The following is a 20549-nucleotide window of genomic DNA, read 5'->3' on the forward strand; positions in this document are numbered from 1 at the left end:
TGTTGGGCTGGGACATTGGTTAAATCCTGGGAAAGAGTGGTGGCCTCCAGCTCCAGGAACGGGGAGACACAGAGGAATGAAATTGGACAATGCGAAGCGGCCGGAAGAAATGACGTTGCCTGAAGCCAAAGCACCAGGTTCCTATCTCCACCCTAACGCTTTCCACACCTCAGCTACCCAACAGCACAGAGTCAGGAAGGCATTGCTTTTTCCAGGCCCTGCTTCTGACACTCCCCAGAGGCAGAGAGCAAGGAGTGAGAAACAGGCTTCTCCTCTCAGCAACAGGGTTCTGTTTTGGAGGGAAGCAGTGAGTCAGTGGGCTCTTCCCAAACTATTGAAAACTACAGCGCTCTCCCCTCAGAAACATCCGTCGGCATAATAGGTGTTCTGCAGCCTCTCAGAAGATGCAAGTGCCTCTCCACACGACCACAAGGATGCAACCCAATACGTGCCTTCTGGTCCACCAGCATCAGATCACCTGGGCGTGGTAATTAGAATGTAGACTCCAGGGCCCACAACCGACCTACTGAACCAGAATCATTGTTGGGGGAACCTGGGACTCTGCCCTGAGACTTCCTTGTGAGAACAAACACCCCAGGTGGGAAATGCCCTTAGAGCAGGATTCTCATAACAAGTACCCCAGCTGATTCAGCTGTAGACAGAATGTTCTGGGATTAAGGGAGGCCCGGAAGCAGAGTCGCTGCCCTTATTGTTCTGTCCTGGGAAAAGCAGGCGCTGGGAGCTAGGAGTTCTGGGTTCTCCTCCCCGCACTTCCCAGAGCTTGTCAATAATTTAACTCTTTAGTCTTCAGGCGCTTCTTCAAATCAGTGAGGAGGCTGGTGTTGTCCATCTACTCATTTTAGCTTCTGTTGGCATTGCTGTGGAGACTCCTGAGTGAAACAGAGGCAGGACCTTTGGGCTTCGAAGCAGTGTATCCACCCACATTGATTGCTGGACAGGTTTATCTTGATGGTATTTTATTACCTTCACTGAAGTGGCTTGGTCTCTTACTTATGAAGGTTTAAAATATATATATATGTGTGTATTTTTCCCCATAGTTCTATTTACTTTTCATTATAAAAGTGACATAGTCTCATTGCAAAAAAAAATTTTTTAAAAATTAAATATTATAGAAATGCCTCCCTTCCATGGCCAACCCCAATCATACTTCTCAGAGATGATTCTTATTAACTATTTGATGTATGTTTTTCTAAACTTAAAAAGAAAGTATTGTCAGAGCAGCAGCAGCAGCAGCATAACTAACATTTATTGCTTACTATGCATCAGGCAATGTGTTACGTGCTGTACATACATCATCCATTTAAGCCTCACAACAACTCTGTGATGTGGGGAATTCTCCCTCTAATTAGGGCTGGGGAAATTTTATGTACACACACACAAATAATTTATTTTTACAAAACTAGGACAGTGTTATACCTACTGTATTTGCTTCTCTCATTCTTAATATAGTGTGAACATCTCCCCATAACCACAAAACTTGTAACATCTTCAGAGTGTTGAATTATATGAAGTCATCATAATTCACCAATTTCCAAAGGATTGTTTTGTATTACACACAGTGCTACAGTGAACATTTTTCACACATATACTTGTGCACTTGTGTGAGTATTTCTGTCATAGGGCAAATTTCTAGAAGTAGAAACCGTAGGTCAACACACGTATGTCAAATCATTGTGTTGTACACCTTAAACTAATACAATGTTGTATGTCAATTACATCTCAATAAACCTGGGGAGGAAAAGCAGAGTCTTAACCAGTTTAAAAACAAACAAACAAACAACAACAACAAAAAAACACACAGTAGGTCTAATAGAGCATGTAAATGAAAAAATTTTAAACATTTTGCACAATCTGGGTAACAGAAAATGAACTGTATTTGGAGGTCTTTTCAAATCTGAATCCAAATACAGTCTGAGGATCAGGACATGAGTTTCTCAGGGCTGATTTTAGATTCTTGGTTCTGCCAGTAAACAGCTGGGAAACTGGGAGCCATAAAGAAAGTATAGTGTTAAACATTTGAGGCCTAGATTTCATCCCATGCAAAATGACACCATGATAAGATGTAGTTTCTGAAGCCCCCTTTGGCTCTAACATTCCTGAATTTGATTAATTCTTTCACTCTCTGCCTTTGTTTTCCTATGTATGAAAAAGGATTTGATTTTTTTTGGTCTTCCAGGATTGATTACTTAATGCATCAGTTCGTTAAGACCTTCCAAACGTAGAGTGCAAAGTAGTTCTCTTATTACTTGTAGAGCAAGCAGAACTTTGCTGGAAATGGTACAAAACTGCTTTGACTTCTAAAATAGTTACTGGGTCTTTAAGAAAGCCAACTAATGATTGGTTCCAAGAGACCACACTGTATCGTATTCGGGACTATGAGCACGACTAGCAGATGTTTGGGAAGGCTGATACGTTATCACATCTTTCTTGGCAATCTTGCCTTCCTGGAATGAGTATTTCCAACTGTAGTTTCCCTAACAAAGATGGTGTTGGGCGGACCATGACCTTGCAGAACACACAGCACATTTCAGATGAGGAACTTATCCAATCTCTGTCTATGGTGTTTGGGACAAAGTCTGAGATAAGGCTTTACATCTTTCCCTGTGTTCCAGAGTCACTCGGCCCTCTCCACACCCCTGATGCAGTAGCCAGAGAGGACACAGTTACCCCGTTGTTAAGATGCAGATGTAGAAATTCAGAGAGGTGCGCTGACTTGCCTCATATCACACAGCGATAAACGGCAGCGCCCAGCACAGAGTCGGGGTCCCATCCTCATTTCATCAGAGTCCCAGCATGTGACTCTGCCTTTGTTTTCTGTTGACCCTTTTTAATGGCTGGGCTCCTCTTCAGTGTCGTTTCCTGTTCAGACTTATCCAGCTGAAAAGGTACAACCCCTTGGTATTTTAAGGGGCATGTACAGGCCATACAGTGGAATTTCTCTGAATTTGGGATCCGGCCGATGGTGAGTTTTACTTTCTAAAACACAAGAAAGAAGAAAATTATATGACTGAAAATTACCCTTAAGATTTTGTTCTCAGTCTGTTCTCATTATCACGTTTTAAAGGTAGTTTTGAAGAAAATCCTGTGATGAACTATAGCCGTGTTTCCCTGAAAGTAAGACCTAGCTGGACAATCAGCTTTAATGCGTCTTTTGGAGCAAAAATTAACATAAGACCGGTCTTATTTTGCTATAATATATAGACCGGATCTAATCTAATCTAATGTAATATAATATAATATAATATAATATAATATAATATAATATAATACCGGATCTTATATTAATTTTTGCTCCAAAAGACGCATTAGAGCTGATTGTCCAGCTAGGTCTTATTTTTCTGGGAAACAGGGACTCTTTGGGCAGAGGAAGCCAGGATGACTTATGTATTCAGGTGGAAGGAAGATGGCTTTTTTTATTCTCTGGCATCCACTGGCTGGATCCTTTATGGTAGATTCCAAAGAGTATCAATGGTGCCCGATTGGCCCATTTGTACCAAGAATTAAAAAGGTTCTCAAAACTAGAGACTTGAAATGAGACCACTGGACAGCACCAGCCCCTGACAAAATGGGGAGGAAATTGGAGTTTGATGTTTTCTCCTACCATCTAGCATCTCCTCTCCCTCCTTTTAAAATCTCACATTTTCTCCTCTCACTGTCCCTACCCATCTCTATCCCAGACGCCCATTTCTCCCCACTCAGTGTCATTCTCAAGGAAGGAAAGTGAACCTGCTTGGTTCAGGTGCTTAAAACATTAGGGGCCCTTGGCTACCTCCCCTTTGTTTCCACATTTTCCCTCTTCCAACATTCTTTTTCCTTCCAGAGACCAGCTTATCACGTTGATGAACACCCCATACTTCTCAATAGCATCTAGGTGTTATCCAAGAGAAAGGGGGCAGGCAGAATGAGCACAGGAGAAATACTGAGATCCCCGCCCATGCAGGTGACTCCACAATGTAGAGAGGCAGTCTGGATCGCTGCAGTCGTGGCACGCAGACAAAAATCCTTTTCTTGGGTCTGTTCCCAGACCCAAATCCTTCTCTTGGCTTCAGAGCTGATGCCTGGGTCTTTGGGTCAGACCATTGTTTGGTAACTTTCCAAAGGGTTCAAGAGATGATATTGAACACTTGGCCCCAGCGTGGGTCTTTGGCAAAGGAAATATGCCAAAGACCCACTAGATTGTTGAACTGAGCCCTTGAAAGCTACTTCTTTTCCGTCACACAAACTCCTACTCTAGTCTTCAAAACTCGAGCCAAACATAACCCTTCTCTGAGATACCTTTCTGGCCTCCCTCAAATAGATTTACTCCATTCTTCCTTGACGTGGCTCGGACCCTTGGTTCATATCTCAAGGTGCACACCGGATTGTAACTAGCACATAACATGCCTGTCTTATCCACTAATCTGTGAGCTTCTTAAGTTCAGGCCATGGCCATTGTGGTCACTCTAGGACCTAGCACAGTATCCAGCATACAACAGATGTTCAATAAAGGGTGAGTGAGTGAATGAGCGAATGAATGGATGGATGGATGAGTCCTTGCTCTGCCACTAATTAGTTATGAAGTATCCCAGACAACTCACTCATCCTTACTGGTTTCCCCCATTTAGATAATAGTGTTCGTACAGTTTGTCTAACCAATAAGAATATTGTGTGACGCAGAAGAGACAGGACACATATAATCATAAACTCTCAGAGCTGGAAGAAATTTGAGAGCTCATCCATGACAGTGGTTTTCAAAAATTTTAAGCCAATGAATTGTTTCTTCAAGGAGAGTTAACAGTCCCAACATATGAAAAAGGTAAATGATAAGCGTAGGCTGTTCTAGTGGAAGCCCCGCCTACGGCACCTTTCCTCTCCTCTCTTCATGTCCCATTTTCAGGGACCAAGAAGCACAGTTTGAAAACCAACTCTCTCACGGTAGAGAGACGAAATCAAGGTCCAGAAAAGAAAGGGATTTCCCCAAGGTCTTGTGGCTTGTTAGAAATGAACATGGATAAGGGAAGGAGTTAACAACACAGAGACTGTACTAATAGGCAGAACCATTGCTAGCCCTTTAAAAACATACATCCTCGGTATATACTCACAAGTTTGTTCAATTCTTACAATAGCTTTGTGAAGCAGGCGTGGCTATGTCGATTTCTGAGATGAGGAAACCGAGGCTTAAAAAGGTGAACTTGTCCAACATTCCCCAGACAGTAGAAGTAAAAGTAATAGCTACTATTGTGATCACTTACTATGTGCCCGTCTGGGTTGCAAGCTCATTCCATATATAATCTCATTTAATTCACAAATAACTAGTGTTAGCATTATCCTTAATTTTATAGTAGAGAAAATTGAGGCACAGATTGGTTCAAGGATGTGGGATGCAAACCCTGAGCCAGTTTGATTCCAGTGCAAGCTCTTTTTGCCACAATATGCTGCGTCTGAGGTCGTGAACACAACTGTTCAATCTCCAAGTCCAGTGCTCTCTCCAGAATTACTTGACATGAAAGAATTTTGAAAGACTCCTAAAATAACATTCTTGTTATTTACACCTATTGTAGGAAGCGTTATTTACACTCCTTATTCTCTTATTTACACTTGGTGGCGGAGAATTGAAGAGTCTCGTTTGTGTTCAGAGTCCTGCTCAGATTCCATCTAAGACTTTGATCTTGTTCCTTCTGGCACTGACTTGCCCTGGACAGAACCAGTCTGCAGGACTTACTTACCTCCTTCCGGTTGGACCGGCTGAGAAACAAGGAGACCTCCTCCAGGCTGTGGGGTTTCAGGTCATTCAAGGCCAAAAGGTGATCTCCGTGGAAAAATAAGCATCCCAAGCGTGGGGGGCCTTCCCACTGAGCCACACTGCAAGGGGAACACAGCATCCGACACAAGCGTGAGACCCCGCTCGCTGGCAGTGCAGGACACCGAGGGGGCCACAGACGGGGCCCCTCCCTCTTGTTACTACCACCAGTTTCTTTAGCTATGTTGCACCACGTCTGAAGTAGTGAGACTCCTTTTTCTGCCTGGAATAGTCTTTATCGCTACTGTTGGAGCCTGAGCCTTCCTGCAAAGCCCAGCTCTAATCACACTGCCGCTACAAAGCCCTCCTACATTCCACTTCCTTTAATTAATTTCTCCTGCCCCCAGGCTTCTATCGCACTGTGTGAGCACCTCACTTATTGCATATTTAAATAAAATGCATGTTTTATATTTACTTGTTTATGTGGCTGTCTTTTTCACCAGACTAGGAGACACCAAAAGTGTGGTACCACCTTCAAAAAAATTTTTTTTTTATAATCCCATAGCTCCAAGTAAACAAAAGATGTGCAATCAGTATTTATTGAAAGTGAGCACGTAATGATTATACAATGAATATCTAATGAAGAAAGAAATAAATTAATGAACAAGCAAGTTCAGGCACAGAGAAGCCCACAGTTTTAGTCAAGTATTTACGGAGCCTTAGATAGTGGGAAATGTGGGAAAATGAAAGGTGGTTTTCCCTGCCCTTTTACAGAAGTTACAAGACAAGTGGCATCTAAGACCTACATTATGTTAAAGGGCTTTCTTCCCCTGTAAAAACGTAACCTTCCACCAAGATGAATTACAAAGTCTTTATAAGAATGGTAGAATGAGATAAACAGTGGTCGTTTTGAGAAAATTCTCTGCTACACAGTCTTTTGTGTCCGTCCTTGACCAGCAGATTTTAGCTGGTGTCTGGAAGTCTAGACCTTGGTATGTCTTTTTCTTTTAGACGTTAGATTCTTGTTGACTTCACTACCTTTACTCATTAACAAATACTCATTTTCATTGATTGGGATGATTTCATTGGACCATATGTATTCCTTCCTAATTTTTCTCCCCTTTAAAAAATCAGAAATTTGATCCTTTTTGAACTTTTGGGTCCTCCTATACTCACCCACTTCCTGACTCTCCCACACAACAATACCCTTATTTCTGCCTCAATCAAAGACCTTTTGTGACAAGAGCGATATAGCAGTCTGAGCTCTCTGGTCAGTTTTGCCACATGCAGTGTTTCTAGATATAATTGTTGTCTTCATATCTTCCAACCCCAACGGATAATCAATAATCCTCAAATCTCTGACTTACCATATCCGTCCTGCAGCTTCTGTGAGAGCCAAATAATTTATGATATCAGAAGGAGAAAGGAGCACGTTCAGTTTCTCCACTTGGCTTTCATCAGGGATGTTACTATGAAATGAGACGTACGTAAAAGTCATATCAGGCAGCTGTTTGGCTTCGAACTGTACTTTTTGAGTAGACTTTGGCCTCCTACCTCTGAGGCAGTACTTTCCAGCCAAAGATTATCCAAACACTTGGAGACGAATATGAGTTTAAGTTACGGAAAAGTACCCATGAATGCCTCCCCACCCCCCTCAGGAAGTGGGAGTGGATGGTAGAAAATGGGAAGGGAATAAAAAATGGAGTAATTGATTATATCACTGTCCGTATCAGGTCAGTTTGCGTATTTCTGCACTGGACATGATTCCATAGAAGAAGACACTGAAACGAGTTAAAATTGAGAACAATCTCATCAGATGTTCTCGGCATCACTTAAAACCTAAACATCCTCCTGCTCCTTATCTGAAACCAAACCTCCAGTGACTTGCATGCCCGTAATTTTAAAAGTAAAGCTGGTTGACATGCTCCCCAGATCAGTGGGGTCCAAATTTCCAGGATCTTAAAGACTGGCCAAGGGAGAATTAAAAATACATATGTTTGCAAATGCCGCCCACAGCCCAGGGGACCACATTCCAGCTCCGTTACTCTCTGTGCTTGGACACCACATCGGTGAGAAGAGAAAGCTGGTCAGATTCTTGGCTGATCTGGAGATTTTTAGGAACTGCTTTAAAATTTGAGTAAAGAAGGAAGCCTGCCTAGCTCTAAAGGCCCATGAAGTTTTAGAAATGAGAACTTTACTTGAGTAATATAGACAGTTGCACAACAGTGAGTGAGGTTGTCCCCTTTTTGTCACTCGGGGTCTGTGCTTCGGTTTCAGCAGGTGAAAGTTGAGAGTCCCTTTCTGAGCCTTGTTCTTGCAGGTGGAGCCCCCCATTCTGGGTCGCTGGGAGGGTCTGGGGTTCTTCTGTGCTCTCAGCCGACTCATCAGTGGTCTCTTTGAAAACACTGGAGTATAAGAAGTGAACACAAACCCTTTTTTTAGCGTATCTATTTACAGCTTTCCGAGGTGTGTAATCAGATTTAAGCAGCTAACAGCCATGTGAAAAGTAACAAGGTCTTGAAGTACCTCCAACCATTAGATTCACAGTTAGAATCAAATCCAGCAAACGTTCCATGTAAAAGTGAATATGGAGTCAAAATAACCCCTTACACTGGGCAGGTTGGGAGACAAGTGAGAGCGTGAGAGACATAAGTACGAACTAGAAAATAACTTGCCCAGGAGACAGGAAAATGTCCCGAGGACATCACTCATGGTTTTCTGTGGGTAGACAAACATATTCTCACATTTCCTTGTTTTGAGATTACTGAATAACGTGTAGAACTTGGTCTATGGTGATGCTTTTATGTTAATATATCAACAGTGATTTTCTGTAACACGGCATTAGCTAAAATCAAGTTTAAAAATATGGCAGTTTTCCTTACCAGGATTTCATTGACATGTAATGACGTTCAATTTTCTTGGAGACCTGATCTGGACAACCAGGTTCAAGGGGTTCATCAGAATCAGCAGATGCAATAATATTATCCAACTATAGACAAGAGGAATAAATGAAAGGATAAAAGTCTACCGATAAGCCAGGGAACGTTTTACCCCTTACAGATGGTTCTGGGCTCTGAAATAGGAAACACATCTACCATTGGATGTACAGTGGTGTTCATTCTAAGAGACTGATCCAGAAAAACTTCTGGCAGACTCAAAGTCTGTTTTCTTCTGGATCTCTTAGGCTCCCGATACAAGTGTTCTATTGGATTAAATTGCAATTTATTTTTCTGTTTCATCACTAGACACTTAATGACATGAACTCTTTTCCCCAACCAGTGCTACTGTAGAATCATGTCACCTTGGCTCACCATGTCAAAGATTCCGACACAATGTAGAGCTGGCCTCTGGCTACTATTGTCCAGGCGGCCCAAGTTGCTTCAGGAGGCTGTAAGGGTTCTCCCTGGGGAGGCTCTCAACTAGCCCCTCAGAAGTCAGATAGTCATTGGAGGCAATGGTTGCTCAAAATCCTAAGGACTTTCTGTTGCCTATCTAATAATTATTAATCATTAACCCATAATTGGAACCCTTCATTCTAGTTGAGTCAGTCTTCCTGGTACACCCATACAAACCGTTTTCATGCTATTTCCTTCACCAGGAATGTCCCTTTCTCTTCTGCTTCATGAAGTTGTGTGAAGGCCTGGTTGAGATCCCATAGCCTCCTTGGATACCTCAGCCACTGCCAATTTCTCTCTTCTCTGAATTTCCACTGCAGTTTTGTACTTAAAATTTTTTTGGCCTTTTGGCTTAGTTTTATCTGCCTTACTACATTTTGAGTCCCATGAAATAGCTAACAAATTCCAATTACACAACTAATGCTCAGTACAACTGACTGGTTGGTGGGACTGTTATAAAAGACAACTTGCCATCATTATGTTCCAGGGAACACAGGCATGAAAATGTTTTGATGCAAGAAGGCCTTTGGTCAAATGAACTTGGGAAATACGGTGTGTTATATCCCACTTGGCTGTTTCTAATGCATCGCTGCATGCTGACGGCTCTGAGAATTTCGCAGTTAAGAGGCTTGTTTAACTTACTTGAATTTGGTGTTTCTGGAACTTATTTGATCCCAGAACACCTCTTTTGTGTGAACATCAGTCACCCTCTTGTAGAAAACTCCTACTTTGAAAAATGCTGCAGCCCCTTCCCCTAATTTTGTCTTCCTACATTCCATCGCCATTCTCTTCTCTCTCTCATGCACCTCAAATATAGCTGCTGGATTAATACTACTGGAAGATAATTTGAGTTTTGCCACTTTCCATCTCAAAAGCCATCAGTGCTCCTGTGCTGACTACACAATGAAGTCAACTCGCCACCATGGTCTAGCCCTTTCTTCTGTCATATTACCCACCATGCCATTCCCTCACTTTGTGTTACAGCCTAACTGAACTATTCACCATATACATAGCAAATGGCATTTTGTCTCTGAAGTCTTCGCTGATTCCAGGGGAGAGAGAAAATCCATGCCTTTTCTATTGCTTCCAGAGTTTTTTGACCATGCTTCTTGTGCAGCATTTTCTATCATGTGGTAACTGATTGGATTGTGACGTTTAAGGGCAGAGTGATGTAAGGCCCTTTATTGTACCATCATGCCTGGAACAGTACCATGCCTAGCACACAGAAGGCACTCTGTAAGCCTTCCAATTGATCAATAAACTGCTTGATACACAACACACCATTTATCACTTAAGGACCTGTGCTCATTACTGTTTCTGCCCAGAATGCAGAAAGACTCAAGTCAACCCCTCAAATCCAAATTTTACCTACCAAGTGAAGTCAAACGTCACCTCCATGGAATCTTCTCTGGTCTTCTGTCTGGAAGTCAGCTCCCCTGCCTCCCACCCTTCGTGCACTCTGGGCATTTTATAAGCATCTTTCTTCAGCACGGAGCCCTTTGTCTTGTATCATGGTTCACTCCTATTCAAGCCTTAACACTGTGAGTACATTCCCTGTGTCTGATTCACTGATTCACTATTCCACTGAACCAGCTTAGTGCCCCAGAAGCAGTACATGGCAGAGACTCAACAAATATTTGTAGAAGAAATGAATGATTAATGGATGGAAGGGGTTACCTCTAAAAGAATACTTCGAGGACTAGCATAATAACTCTTTTCTTCCGTATCTTGAGTGGTCTCCATCAAGAAATCATGTGGTAGATGCGCTTGTCTGAGTCCTGGAGGACTTTTTTCCATTAAATGCTGAATAAAGAGATGAAGACAGAACAAAATTATTTTCTTTGTAAGGGAGAGAATTAAACCACATGCATTCTGGGAAAGCCATACTAGATTAATTATGTTGAAAAGATCAGAGGATTTACCAGGGCAATATCCAGAATCCCACACAACTTGAACTTGCCTCTTGAGTCTGAGTCACCACTGATGGTGTAAACATATGAGCTAATCTTTCAGGCTTTTCTCTATGATTGGGACCTGTTACTCAGAACAAGTGGCTCTGTCCAGTGGGCGTTATTGTAAGTCACTGAGCTCGGCCACAGTCCCCCACCTCCATCTTTTTCTGGTTTTCACCAAGTGCCTTCTGAGAAGTTAATGAGCCCAGAGTTAAGGCACTGCAACTTTCCTCTTCCTGCCCATTATTTCTCTTTTGTGTTCTGCTCACATACTTCTGTTGTTTTCCCAGTGATGCAGTTTAGTAGTGTTGATCATGTGATCGTATGAATTGTAGGCTTCAGGGTGATCTAGGTCTAACCAAGTACTGCCTTCCTTCCCCAACAGATATGAGATACTCTACTAAAGTACCAGCAGGAGGTGGAGGGGGGAGTGAGGGGCGGGCAGTGTGCAAAGACCCTGAATGTTCTCTAGGAAGTCCTTGAAAGAAAGTGATTTGCAAAAAAAAATAGATGCATTTAAGTTGTATTCATTTTTCTAGCTCCAAGCTCATGGAGCCAGATCATGCTGAGCTGGGATGAATAAGGGATCTAACTTAATTTCAACAACAACAACAACAAATCCCAACAAGGCAGATGGTACTCTTAGCTGGAGCTGATTGAAAAATCACTGGATTGGAGTACATAGTGTGAAAAGGCAAGATAACCAGTAACATTATCTTGGGGGAGAAGGGGTATCAGGAGTGAAAAGCAAGAGGCATTTACTGAAAAGGATTAGTCTCCCCAACCCTGTTTCCTACCACCTTTCCTACAAACACCAAATGAGGTGTTTGGCCTGCTGAGTTTGATAAGCTAGAAAAAGCTTTTAAAATAGTTGAAGAGCTCCCGACTAGATAAAACAGGAGGCTATGCCATATTAAGACATGCCTGGTACCCGGGGAGAAGGGAAAGTCAATGCTTACATCTCTGAGGACAAAACAGTATTTGTGGAAAAAGAAAAAAAAAGAAAAACAAAAACAAACACGCAACCCATTTATTAATAACATCCCAAGTGGGCAGACTGGGAAGTTTGCAAATCCAAGAGACCTGAGAGTACAATTACAAATCACTTTCAAGGGGCAGATGTATTTTTGCCTCAAATGGATTTCATTCGAAATGAAGATGAAGCCACACATGTGCGTGCACACACGTTAAGGAGAAGCAAGACTGACCTGGGTGAATGAAGGAAATTAATAAAAACTCTGATTCTGCCTGAGGAGAACAGATGATATGGCAGGAAATCAAGTGGTGTTTTGGGAATCTTTTTACAGAGGTAATCTGTGCCCTGTGTGCGCACGAAAGGAACAGGTTGCCAGTTGGGCTTATGCTTAGCTGTGAGGGGTCCTCCCAGTGTGCCCTGGTGTACATTAAGTAGCATCCAAAATGAATGAACCCATTTAGAGGCGAGCAGGCTCATCTGTGTCACGGCAAAGAGACTAATACAGGATAAATACAGGATAAACAGTAGAGCTAAGAATCATGCTTATGATGGGTTAGGCTTTGAGGAAGGTGCAAAGACATGGGAAACACTTGTGAAGCATCAGCTGACTCCCAGGCATGGCACCCTAAGGGAGAATGAGGCCAGTCTGATTACCAGGTCTGGAAGATTACTGCGTGGTGAAGTGGCGCTGACAGCCTCTGACGTGCTGGAAAGACCAAGGAGAGGGCTGAGGGCTGAAGAGGGGCTTTTCTCACCCAATGAGGGTTTCTCCTGCTTATGAAAAAGAAATATGGGAATCAGGGCATGGATGGAAGGAAGAAAAGCCCCCTTACCACTGGGCTCTCTGCCACCAGTCTTTCCCCACTAACACTTATACCACTGGCTAGCATTCTCTCACTAAGAGAAGAGCTGATCTTGTCTCTCTCCGGCTTCTAAACCCGCGAGGACTCTCAGCGTGACCTTCAGAGACACCCTGAACTTCTCTCAACTTATCTTTTCAACAAGATGGACCTTTGCACCCACCCCTTTGTTCTAATCCTTCATATCAACTTGGAGACACGCCTTGCTTTCCCCTCCTCCTTGGCCTCTGCTTTTACTGGAAGCATAAAACAACCTAGAAAATATATTAAAACGATATCTAGAGACTAAAGTTTCATTTATAAAGGTCTGCCCTAAGAAAGGCCTTGTGTAAATTAGCCAAGGTTCTTAGGAATCTTACATTAAAGAGACATTATTTTGAAATGCACAATACATGAAAAGCATTTTTATAGAACCCACCCTAGACTTAGTCATTTGAAAGGTAGCTGTTATGTACCTTGAATAACAATGATAGACAATACTATAGTTTCAGCTACTATTAAAAAATGCCACAGTTAATTTTCACTCCTCCTACCCCAATAATGAAAACCTGAAGCTTAGCTCTCCTGCAAAACACAAAAGTAAATTTTTGCCTGTTGTTAGTCATAAAAAAATAACAAGGATGTACACTTTCTCACTTATTTATTCCTTGTGTTAATGCCAGCTGCTAAGGAGAAAAAGAAAATCTACCATTGTTTCCTGGGAAAAAAGGGCTGTGTTCAGGTGCCCTGTTATTTTATTAGTGATGGAGAGTCACCTCTGTATTCTGGTGTGTTGCTTTTACATCCCCGCAAGCTGATGACATGAAGGAGACCCAGTCTTTAATCTTCTTCCTGTTGATAGGAATAAACTTTCAGCTGGCATGTGGCAACAATAGCACCTGCGTTCCTTTTGAACCAGAGAAAGATTCTTTTATTAAAGTTGGAACAGGCAGTGGGAGCAGGTAATGGGGAAATAAGGATTTTGTTCTAAGTAGCATAAATGACCCACTGGCTCTTCACAACCTCCACACTCACACACTAGAATTAACCCTCATGCCACCTCTGTGAGAAAAGCTCAGAGAAATGGGAAGAAAAGTCAAAAATAACAGTGGTAATCGGAGTTTGGAGCTTTTGGCTTTGACGTTGATTTCTTTCATTTCCTTAAGTGAACCCCGTAATCTGTCGGCGCCATTTTTGTGTAGCTCTCCTGGGGTGCCTCCTTTGAGGGAGTGGATGTGTTTATGAAGAATGTGTTTGAAAAAAATTTATATAAGTTACATCTTCTTTTCTGTTGCCTCTTGTGGTAATTTAATAGAAAGCTTTTTGCCTTTGGGTTCATCTGAATCAGGTAAATTTCTTCATACTCTGGCTCTAGCATTGCTGCCTCCTCTGCCCAGCTTCCTCCCCGCCAGCTTAGCCTCTCCTGTCAAGCAGATAATCATCTATGAAGAACCCCCTGGGCACCTTTGTTAGTTCCAGGAGTCCCTTCTTAACAACCAGGGGCTCCTTCAGGGATGAACGAAGCCCCTCCTTACGTAATACCCGTAGCTTGTACAGATGTTCGTGTATTGGCTTCTTTTACATGGTAGGCACCTGGGGTGATGGTGACTGTTATGGGGTGAATTGTGTCACCCCCCTCAAATTCATATATTGAAGTTGCAATTCCCTAGGACCTCAGAATGTGACTTTATTTGGAAACTGGGTCAGGCTGTGGTAGATGTAATTAGTTAAGATGAGGTCATGTAGGAGGAGGGCGGAATCCTAATCCAATATGATGAGTGTCCTTAAAAAAAGGAGAAATTTAAACACAGAGACACGCACACAGGGAGAATGCCATATGAAGACTGGAGTTATGCTGCCACAAGCCAAGGAACTACCAGAAGTTAGGAGAGAGGCTGGGAACAGATCTCCCCTAGAACCTTCCGAGCGAGCCTGGCCCTGGCACCTTGATTTTGACTGAGCCCCCAGAACAGTGAGAATATAATTTTGTTGTTCTAAGCCACCCAGCGTGGTACCTTGTTATGGCAGCCCTAGGAAATGAATACTGTGGCTTTTCAAGGTATTTTCACAAATAATGAAGACTGCCAAGATGGTGTTGAAGGTTGTGACCAGGGGTTTCTGTTTTAAGCATGTTTGTTGCTCATGGGTTTAAAATTTTGTTTGTTTGTTTTGCACACAAGAGATACTGTGTTATATTACAACTCACCTGTCACGGCCAATGAGGAAGTATTCCCTGTTAGCGGTTCTGACGGACATTACCTCGTCAGGGTGGCATTTAAACATCTTCTGTACAGATTGCATTTTTTCATGGCTACTTATGCCAACCTCTACATTGGAATTTCTGTTAGATATAGACATAAAGTATTAAACAGATGCAAATACAAAATTAGGAAGCACACTGACTGACGTTTTATGTTAGGATTCAAATTGAATAAAACTTTAGATCTGAGTGATCAATGTTTTGAAAATTATCTAATCGTTTTAGAAAATAAGTTTAGATCTGGTTCCTCACTGATTAAAAATACTTTGTTCAACATGAACTTAATTCAAAAATTCCTATTTCGGTTGGATTCTTGGTTCCACAAATTATCATCTTTTCTAATATTCTTTTGTACATAATTACTGAAAGAGAAGACAAAAAAGGCCAATCTAAATACTTTTAAAAAATCTGTTTGGGCTTTATGAAATGATCATTTCATCTGCGTTCTCTCATCCATAAATTAACTAAATCAAAGTATTTTGTAACTAAATGCTCATTAATTAATAATTTGTCAACTAGAATATGCAATATGAAATAATTGTTTATCTTTTATTCAAATATTCCCCGTTTTAGCTTCTTTTCAGCAACAAATACAATAAGTGTGAAGCCCTTGCTTCCTTCAGACAATAATTTAAATGTCAATTTGCATGCAACATGTTAGTATTTGTTGTTATAAACTTTTTCTTGATTAGATACACACCCATCAATTTCAATGGTCCCTCGCCGATGATGGTCTTTGTAATAGGAAAGATTAAAGCCTTTTCCCCCATTCCTTGACAGAATAAAAAACCGCTTTTTCCAAGAGTTCTGAAAAATGAAAACATTCTGCATCTCAGTTAAATCTCAGAGGAAGAGAAAGGATTTAAAAAATGCTAATGGGGCTGGTGGGAGGCCTGTTAAAACATAGTGAATTCTTACCGCGGAGGAGAAAAGCTGAGGAGGTGGTGATTTAATAAAGTAATCTTGTTTGCAGACTTCATAAGAATATGTAAATAGTTTGCCTAATAAACGAAAGTGAACAGGACTCAGTTTATTCCCTGTACATTTCTGAAAAGAACTGCTTCAATTGGAAAACATTGTTTACCTCTGGAAAAATTTTCAAATTTTTCAGTTATGGAAACGAACATCTAAAATAGGCTAGGAAAACAAAAGCCCCAAAGACCAAATGTGCAGTTCTTCTTCATCCAGAAGGCTTTCAGAAGCACCTTAATTCAGCTCACACCTGTCTGCACTTTACTTGAGCTCACAACTGTTTGCATCTTTGTTTCTGTAGCATTGTGCTGCCTCTCTAGATGTGAGCAAAGGTTTTTTCTCCCTTCCTGTTGAGGCACCAGGCACCAGGAGCAAGATAGTTTGCCTTCCTTTGGGTTTAGCAAAAAAAAAGCAAAACTACCTGCTAATTTAAATGAGATGGCAAAAGTGGTTACCGAGGTCTCCAAAATGTTAAATGCTTCCTTGTAAGCGTTGAAATTATGTGCAGTTTTGATTTTTTCTATATTTTATAAAATGTCTGCAAGAAATATAAACTACTTTTGTTGTTTACAAAACACAACTAATGTTGTTAATTTTTTTTTTTTTTTTTTAAAGAGCTTGGTTTTGCTTTTACATTTAGGCTATAGTTCTCGTGTGTTCTTTGTTTTGGAAAAGGCAGCCTTTACTAAAGAATTTGAGCCTTTTTATACCGTGAAAACAGAATCAGGGTTAGTTAAGACAGCTGATGAGGGCATTATGTTAATATCTAGTAATTCTTAGGTGACCATCCTCACCTTCCTTCCCTCCCCTCCTTCTGCAGCAACTCTGCCTGCTTCCCCCAACCCCCCGCACCCCGGAAAAAAAGGAAAAAAATACAGAAGGAAACAATATAGTAACAAGTCTCAGCTCCTTTAACAGCTGGTGTGGCCTTGGACAGATTCATGGATTTATTTACTGAACAAATATTTGTAGAGCACCTTGAATCACTACATTTGCCTCAGTGTCTTCATCTGTAAAAGGGAGACATTAGCACTGACCTCAGATTTGTAGTGAGGACTGAAGGACTTAATGCATGGAAACCTCTCAGTACTGGGCCCGGCACACAGGAGGGCTCACTGAAGAGCAGCTATTATTAAAAATAGAGGAAACTTTAGCCTTTGTCATTTGCAGAATACAGTCTTCAGTCTGCCTTAGAATAGAGGTGCTCTTTGGTGCTATTAAATAGTAGAGGGTTCAGTAAATGATATTTTATGAAAATTTGGTCTTAGAAATCTCTAGTGAAATTCTGTAGAATTAGCAGAATCTTAAAATACAAGCTGACTCTAAAATTCATATGAAAACACTAAGAATCTAGAATAGCCAGAATAACTGAAAAAAGAACAAAGTTGGAATACTAAGGGTACCTGATTTCAAGAACAATTATAAAGCTATAGCAATCAAAACAACGTGGCATAAAGACAGACACATGTATCAGTAGAACAAAATAGATAGTCTAGATATAAATCCATGCATATGTGGAAAACTGATTTTTCACTTTATTTTATTGGAGAACAGCGTGTTTCTCCAGGGCCCATCAGCTCCAAGTCAAGTCAATCTAGTTGCGGAGGGCGCAGCTCACATTGGCCTGTGCAGGAATTGAACCAGCAACCCTGGTGTTATGAACATTGCGCCCTAACCAACTGAGCCAACCGGCCGCCCCTGGAAAACTGATTTTTGACAAAGATGCAAAGGCAATGTGAAATGTTTCAGCCATTGTGGAAAATATTTTAGTGGTTCCTTATAGTTAAACATAAAATTACCATATGATTCCTTACTTCCAGTCCTAGATATATACCCCAAAGAACTAAAAATAGATATTCAAATAAGTATATGTATACACATGGTCATAGTGGCACTGTTCACAACAGCCAAAAGGTAGAACTAGCCCACATGTTCATCACCAGATAAATGAAGAAACAAATCGTGGTATATACATACAAATGTGGAGCATTACTCAGCCACAAAGAGGAGTGAAGTAGTAATGCATGCTACAATGTGGATGAACTTCAAAATTATTACGCTGAGTGAAAGAAGCCAGGCACAAAAGGTCACATATTGTGTGACTTCATTTATATAAAATACCTAGAATAGATAAATCCATAGAGATAGAATGCGTACTGGAGGCTGATGGGGGCAGGGGAGTGGGGGTGGGGAGAGTGGAAGGAGGAGAAACTGCTTAATGGGTAAGGGGGCTTTTACTTTGGAGTGACGGTAATGTTTTGGAATTGGAGAGAAGTGACAGTTGCCCAACACTGTGAATGTATTAAATGCCACCAAATGTTCACTTTAAAATGGTTAATTGTATTTGTCCTTAATTTTTTTTCCTAACAAAATTTGAAGAGCTATTACACGCTGAAGTAAAAGAATCTCATACAAACACTCTTAGAGTGACAGAAAGTAGAGCAATAGGGATGGGATGCTGAAGGCAAGGATCACAAACAGACACAAGAGAACTTCCGGGAGTGATGTGTATGTTCGCTCTCTTGATTGTGGTGCTGGTTTCCTAGGCGTATACACCTATCAAAGCTAATCAAACGGTACACTTTAAACATGTGCCATTTTGCACGTCAATTATACCACAATAAAGCTATTTCAGAAAACGTGACCAATCTAAAATGTGGAGCTGATTACTCCCAAGCTGAAAGGGTTGCTGGTCATATGAGGTCATATGAGGTCAAGGTCTAGCACAATATACCCTGTTTCCCTGAAAATCAGACCTAGCCGGACAAGAAGCTCTAATGCGTCTTTTGGAGCAAATATTAATATAAGGCCTGGTCTTATTTTACTATAATAAGACCTGGTCTCATAATAATATAATATAATATGATATGATATGGGCCTTATGTTAATTTTTGCTCCAAAAGACACATTAGAGCTGATTGTCCGGCTAGGTCTTATTTTCGGGGAAACACAGTAGCCCTGCATTTCTGCAGCTTCTCTCCCCTGTCCTGCCTTATGGCCACATTCTCCTCTAACCCACTCATTGCTTTTGTTCATGCCCTTCCTTTCTGCTGAGATGTGCTCTCTTTTCCAATCTCTTTCAAAACCGTACACATCCTGTAGGGGCCAGCTGAAAATGCCTTCTCCATAAACCCTCTCTGATTCTCACAGCTACGTGTAGGCTTTTTTTCCCCACACTCCCATAGCACTGTGCACTTATGTCGTGATTCCTAGCACAGCCTGATTGTATGTGTTTATCTTAACTTCCCGATGAATTATAAACTCACTGAGAACAATGGCTCTTATTAGTTAACTTATACGTCCTCTGCAGTAGGAAGCACAGAGACTTACAGGTGTGTTGAATCAATACACAAAAATATTTTTTGAATTGAATTAGAGAATTTGATTTCTAAATTACTTCATCCTAAGCTCAGCTCTTCTAGCCACCTGCAATGAACTATGTAAACATGAGCAACAACATTTGACTACTACGCCTTGAGCTGCCCCCATAATAAGCCCTGATGACAATTTAGGCAGTTTCTCCAAGTGAGAAATTTCATATAAAATTAAGGAAATCTTTTCTTGTCTTTTCTGGGCTATAGTTTGTTGTTAGTATCATCTCCAAGCAACAAATGGAACATTTGGCCCATGAAAATCAGAAAAATGCCAAGTTTCTAGATAGGTGAGCGCTTACGAAGTAATTATCTGAAGCCAATAACCTCTGCTACATTCCCCAAACCGAGAATCATTGTCCCAGAATGCCACCCAGTAACCCTACTAAAAACATCTTCTGAATCCTGGTTAGTTTTATGGGAATTATTCATCATTGTCAGTAAAAAGGTTTTTCCTTCTGAGAATATGCCCGTAGGGTACCTGGACTCTTCTGAAGTTCAGGTTCCATGGTGGCTCTGTTCTCACCTGTCAAAAAGAAGGATTAAGCATAGTTAGTCCCCCAAACAACAGTATGCTTCCCTGATAAGCCACTTAGTCATTAAGTGTCAGGATGGTGCCCATGAATGTTGATAAAATGGGTTACCTGCCTCCTTCTCCCGCCCACCCCCGGGCCCCTGCCTCCTCCCCCTACCAGGCTGATGGTAGCTGCGACAACAAGGACACGTCCAAGCAGTGCTCTCACCAAGTGGTAGTTCTCTGGAGGTGTCGCTAGGATGACTGAAGGACTTGTCTTCCCTATTTTTCTGTTCCTGTTCTATGTGGCTATGATAAGAGAGCTTCCGGGGGGAGCAACACAAGAAGGAAAGATAAGAACAGGGCAGAGGGCAAAATACTATGGATCAAATGTAGCTGAGAATGCATTTCCGTCCAAGAGTAAGCCCTTCTCCACGCCGTGAACTTCCTTTCTCCAGAGGGCAACCTAAGAGCGAAGACCAGGACATACCCCCAGACTTAAACGGCCTGAGCCAGCCGAGTGGCCTGCT

The 20549-nt window shown here is 41.5% G+C and overlaps 1 protein-coding gene across 1 annotated transcript; it reads right to left on the bottom strand.

Annotated features, from left to right (window-relative positions):
* Nucleotides 1-1294: 1294 nt before the first annotated feature.
* On the bottom strand, nt 1295-20014 carry PLEKHS1 (pleckstrin homology domain containing S1). Its single transcript, XM_019724701.3, has 12 exons — nt 19987-20014; nt 16081-16163; nt 15863-15969; nt 15109-15243; nt 13679-13754; nt 12718-12834; nt 10813-10938; nt 8623-8729; nt 7939-8145; nt 7108-7209; nt 5727-5862; nt 1295-2997 (listed from the first exon to the last, which is right to left on the bottom strand). The coding sequence occupies exons 1-12, from the start codon at nt 20012-20014 to the stop codon at nt 2794-2796; spliced, it is 1428 nt and encodes a 475-aa protein (XP_019580260.3). The 3' UTR covers nt 1295-2793.
* Between the last annotated feature and the right edge of the window lie 535 nt (nt 20015-20549).

Source organism: Rhinolophus sinicus, chromosome 15 (assembly GCF_057876585.1).
Source record: "Rhinolophus sinicus isolate RSI-liver-muscle chromosome 15, RSI-T2T, whole genome shotgun sequence".
NCBI lineage: Eukaryota > Metazoa > Chordata > Mammalia > Chiroptera > Rhinolophidae > Rhinolophus > Rhinolophus sinicus.